The sequence below is a fragment of the Aplysia californica genome, unplaced genomic scaffold, assembly GCF_000002075.1.
Source record: "Aplysia californica isolate F4 #8 unplaced genomic scaffold, AplCal3.0 scaffold00221, whole genome shotgun sequence".
NCBI classification, from domain to species: domain Eukaryota; kingdom Metazoa; phylum Mollusca; class Gastropoda; order Aplysiida; family Aplysiidae; genus Aplysia; species Aplysia californica.
Window position 1 is genome coordinate 377,244 of NW_004797491.1, and position 5,616 is coordinate 382,859.

General features: G+C 42.6%; 1 protein-coding gene across 1 annotated transcript in view; it reads left to right on the forward strand.

The window, feature by feature from the left end:
• Nucleotides 1-5,506, forward strand: part of LOC101848358 (transcription factor MafAa) — a gene marked incomplete at its 3' end in the record, with an annotated part of 21,060 nt that extends 15,554 nt beyond the window's left edge. The window contains 1 exon segment of the mRNA XM_035970106.1: nucleotides 5,149-5,506. Coding sequence (XP_035825999.1) covers nucleotides 5,186-5,506 — 321 coding nt within the window.
• Between the last annotated feature and the right edge of the window lie 110 nt (nucleotides 5,507-5,616).

Below are 5,616 nucleotides of genomic sequence, written 5' to 3' on the forward strand. Positions count from 1 at the left end.
AAAGACGAGAGAGAGAGAGAGAGAGAGAGAGAGAGAGAGAGAGAGAGAGAGAGAGAGAGAGAGAGAGAGAGAGATGCCCGGTCATTAGCACAGATGCTAGGCCTCAGTGACAAAAATCGTGTGCCACCTATGGCTGCATGTTGTAAGGTGGCACTTTCTGACCCTGCGCCTTGGACATTGCTGGAACTCAGGTTCTGTGACGTAAGTTGCAATCGATAATACAATGATGGTCATTTAAGACCTATTCGCAGACTGGTTTTACTGGGACTGGGAGGACTTGGGGGGTGGGAGATGGTGAAGTAAGGGAAGGTACAAGCAATATGTCAAAGGAGATTGGGCTGGGTGGGAGTGTGGGGGTGGGGGCGGGGGTGGGGTGGGTGTGAGAGGAGATGGCGTTGGTCAGCCTCTACCGACAGCTGTTGGTACTTTTTTAAACTTATGAGGTAAACTGGTGTTATTGTATTGTGTAGGTCGTTTATATTGCTTTTTAATATCCCCTTTTTAATACTGAACTGTTGATCAGGTGGATGGACGGCCAGGGTTTTTTTTTCTTTGTTGAAAAAGTATTAGTAGTTTATGAACTAATGGCCGAGTCTGGTCACAGATATAAAAGGTAATGTTGCTTTAAAAACTGTTCGTTAAACAGTCGCTCTATATACACCATGTTTTAAAATTCTTTATTTTGCTAAAGTGAACCTATCGGCTTTACCGATGCACTCCTTTCATTCTGTTTGCTTATATACAGTTATGTTTATCGTTTGTGGTATCTAGGTGATATCGAGATTAAACGTTTAAAAGAAAATATTGTTGATTTTACCCATGAAGACAAGTATGAATAAGCTTTTAAACAGAGTCATTTCGCGCCATACTGTGATAACGATACTGGAATGGGGAGTTCTCCCTGCCGACTCTGTGTAACTGATAAAGGAAAAACAAACAAACAAATAAACAAACATACACACGAACAAACAAACAAACAAGTGAGGGAGGGGAAGAGCTGTGGGCGAAGTTGGGATGGGCATAGCATGTGAGCCTGTGGGAAACCGCTTGAGGATGAAGGCGAGAAATTCCCAATAATCCCCAGTTGGGACTGGGGGTGGAGTGCCGTTGGGAATTTCCTTTGAGTTTTTAAAATATCACTAAGTTTAGGCATCCCCCCCCCCCTCCAACCCAAACACACACACCCACACCCACACCCACGCCTCTTTCACACTATTCTCAATTCTGATTTTTTCCCCCGAAGTCTTTTACACCCTCGTCGTAAAAGGGACTTTTTTTAAAAGGGGAGGGGGGGGGGGGCGGCAGGATCTATGAAAAATAAAAATAGCTGAGAAAAGAAGAGCCTGTCGGGGTGGTTAAAGTCAGGAAGTCCTGCGAACGTTTCGATTACACCTGGGATTAACATCTGGAAGACTGACCACCGGGAGAAGGGGCCTGAAATAGGAGCGTGGGCCAGCAGGAGCCCAACAGGAGGGATTTCTCACGTTGTCCGCTGCCCAATCTATTTTGGCGCACGTCTTCAAGTGGCTACCTAAAACAGCCGTTTGCACAGCGCTTTTTGATGCCAAAAGCTGCCAGCCAAGTGTGGTTAGCATTAACGAGATGCAAAAATAGATACACCTTAGTGTGGCATTCCTGCTCTCTTTTGTGATGGTGTGAATGGTTCATGTCCAATAAAATGACTGTTTAATATGTTTCAATGTTTTTTCACAATGTGCAGTATAAGACTTCAGCCGTATCGCCTCATGGAGGCCGTCGCTGGTACATTTTACTTCAAACAAAGACATCTCCAAAAACCACTCCATAATAGTAATAATAATAAGTTTGTGTCTGTTTTAATAAAAGAAAAAAAATCCCAAACCAAAACATCCAGCCTTACTATAGATAACGACAGGTTCCAATTGTCTTCTTTATCCTGAAAGGAAGATCATGGTACGTGCTGTCAAAGATGTGTTTAAAGATAAACCTTTCTCTCATCGTCAATATTGAGAATGTGAGACAAATGATATAGATTAGGTTGTTTTTTGGGGGGTTTTTTTCCAGCTTTGTACCTCATTGAAAAAATATACTTCCAATGATATGTGTGTTTCTAATGAATAGATTTACTTCCAGCGGTATGCGTTCTCTTCTAGACTACTCACTCCCAATTTATACGCTATCGGGTAAAGTAAACAATTCATTTCCAGTTTAAGTGGTTTGCTCCTTAATTTTTTCCTGTCAAACAATTTTACTATCGTCCTTATCTCTTTTCCTTCTTGTCTATTCATACGTCACTCTTTAGTAACACCTCTAATCTTCGGCATTTATATGACCATATTCTGTTTCAAGTGCCGTGAAACTCTTACTAAAACTAAACCATTTATGATTTCCTATGTACCACATAAACCACAATAATATATTATTATCAACTTGCAAATTGTTCAGTTGCAGTGTTATACGTTATCTACTAAACGGGTTTTTTTTTAATTGTCGGGAGTGTTTCCATTGTGGAGTCACCGTGAACCAAATAACATCTTCCCATAAACCAATGTAGTAGGGAAGCCATGGACACTTCTTGTTTGCCCCTAGAGGAAGACGCTATTGGTATACTGGTGACAGATAAAGCTTTTCTAAAGTAAAGGAGTAAAGAAAGGGACTAGTGTTGTTTTTTTGTGGTTTTCGTAAAGTGTTTCACGGCGCTCGCAACTGCATAGGTCATATGAGCGCGCGGGACAATCCTAATATTTTCAGTTGGTAGGAAATTTTGAATTTTGCCCGGGTGGCGGCCGAAGCTTACTCTTATCGATTTTAGACCACCAAGGGATCTTTAACGTGCGCAACTTGCACACGGGCCCTCCGAGATTTTTCGCCCTTGTCCGAGAAGGCTAGGTGTAGATCTTTCCAACCAGAAGCTCAGGGGTGTGGCAGAAAGACAGCAGTAAGGAGGAACCAAGGAGTAGCAGTAGAAAGTCTGCAGAAAGAGTCAGGAGCCCAGAGGAGGGGGCAAAGGAGGTGAGGGGGTGGGGGCAGAAAGTGGAAATGAAAGCAGACAACAGAACATTGCTAGAGAGCATGAAAGGAGGTGAAAGGAGACACTTTTAGAGAAGAAAAGTTTTCGGTCGCTACCCGGATTCGAACCCGGGACCTTTGAATGAGAGGCCAACACCTTAACCTCTAGGCCACGAGAGCCCCCTAGTGGCATTAACTGATAAAAATAGAATGTATAAAGGAAGGCATGGGCACTTCGTGGTCACCTCTCTGGAGAGACGCTACTGGAGACAGATAAACCTTTTTTTTTCAGCTAAGGTTTCAGTTTCAATTCAGTAAATGTTTTACTGTACTTGCAACTATGATATAATAAGGCCATTATCAGTGCACCAGCTAGTTGTATTCACGTTAGTTTAGAGCACGGCTTGGTTTTAGTTTGCGAGTAAGAAGGACTAACATATCTAAAAAGACACCGTAACATTTCCAGATTTAAAAATAAAATTGTAGTTTACTTTTTATACGTTCGCATTCTACTTAGATCTATATCATTTCTGCCACTAGTCTTTTTTTTGTTTTACTCCTTTACTATATGAAAGCTTTAGAAATCTGTCACCAGTTGCGTCTTCCTCGAGGAGCAACCACGAAGTGCCCATGCCTTCCCATAAACTACATTGTTCAGTCGAACCTGCTTTTACGGTCTTCTTCATAAGACAATCACCTGTACAAACAGCCATTTTCCATTTCCCCCTTGGTTGTTTTTTTAAAAACTATTTTTTTATAACATTACAATGACACTGTGTAAGATTTTCCCCTATTTAAGACAACCGGGTTTCTCCCTCCTCGACAATGGGTGGCTTTAGTGAATTTCGACTAAATGTTTACCAGTTCTGTTATTTAACATTAATTGTTCGATCTTACCTCATAAAAGGTTTATCTCTCCACGGTAACGTCTCTCTCGCTGAGCAATCACCGAGCGCTCATGTCTTTCCTTAAACAGTGTATTTATACCAGTAATGTTAATAACCGTCTGTTCTATTTTACCTAATAAAAGGTGTATCTATCTCCATTGACGGCTCCTTTCAGAGGTGACTAAGGAGGGCTCGTGTGTTCCTTTAAATTAAATTGTATTTATTTTAGTTATGTTAATAACCGTCTGTTCTACCTTACCTAATGAAAATATTTAATCTGTCTCCTGTAGCGTCTCCCTCGAAGAGCCCGTGGTTTCTTGTAAAGTATTTATATCAGTTATGTTATCAACTATGGCTGTGAATGCTGGACAATCACTAAAGACAGTGAAAATAAAATAGAAGCAACAGAAATGTGGTTTCTTAGGAGACTGCTGAGAATAATTTTATCGTGGAAGGAAAAAAATCAAATGAGGTAGTGCTTGATGAAGCCCACGTGGTACTGTCACTGTTAAAAACAATCAGGAAACGACAAATGCAGTTTTGGGACACCTGAATAGACAAAACGGTCTTGAACATCTAGCTCTCATTGGCAAATTTGAAAGCAAACGAGGCAGGGGCAGGCCCAGAGCAACCTACTAAGGAAACCTAAACAAATGGATAACGGGGTAAGATCAGGGAAACGCAGCTTTTTTATGAGCATCCGAGCAAAGGAACGAATTGAGAACAATGATCGCCAATATTTGTCGCAGATCTTGCAGTGGATGATAATTGTGTTATTAACTGTCTGTTCCACCTTGTCTAATACCTGGATACCTGAAGGTGTCATCTCTAACTCAGAGGTTGACGTGTAATGACCCTCCATCTTTCACGGTCGCGAGCTGCCATTGCACATGCTGCCATATCCAGGCCAGTCCATGTTCTTATGCTGTCCATCCATGTTAATCTTTGCCTTCTTCTGGCCCCACATCTTTCCTTCCAGCACCTCTTTCACAATGGTCTCGTGTCCATTTAAATGGCCACAATATTGTATTTTTCTACATCTTATTTTGTACCTTACCTAATGAAAATGTTTAGTGGGTGATTGACGGGTGCTCTGGAGGGGTTTGCTCCTTCTTTCCTATCCAACATCTATCGTCCTTATCTGTCGCTTCTTCTTTTTTTGCGCATGTTACTCTCTTGTAACACGTCTTCAGCACTTATATAACCTTATTGTGTTGCAACTGCCGTAAAACTCTTTCTAAAACTAAAACATGTACGTTTAATCTGTCTCCAGTAACTTCTCCTTCAAGGAGCAGCCACAGACCGCCCACATGCCTTCCCTGGCGGAGGACAGCCTGAGTAGTCTGAGCGACTGCTCGCTCTACACGCCCCCGTCTTCCCCTGACGACAGCAGCACCCTCAGCAGCAGTAGCGCCACAAGCTTCTGTTGCCATGGCTGCGACAGCAACAACTGCACGGACAGTGATTCCGCTGGGAGCGGTTGTAGCGGAGGGCAGCATCATCAGCACCACCATCATCAACACCATCATCATCATCACCACAGTCTTCACGAGCCACATCATCACCTGGAGTCGTTGACGGAACCGGAGGTAGAGAAGGAGCTGCCGGAACTGAATAATGTCCAGTTGGAGGTGAGTGGATCTTTGGAGAAATTGTCTGTCTGCATGTCTATCTTTCTCTCTCTACCTGTCTGTCTGTCTGTCTGTCTGTCTGTCTGTCTGTCTGTCTGTCTGTCTGTCTG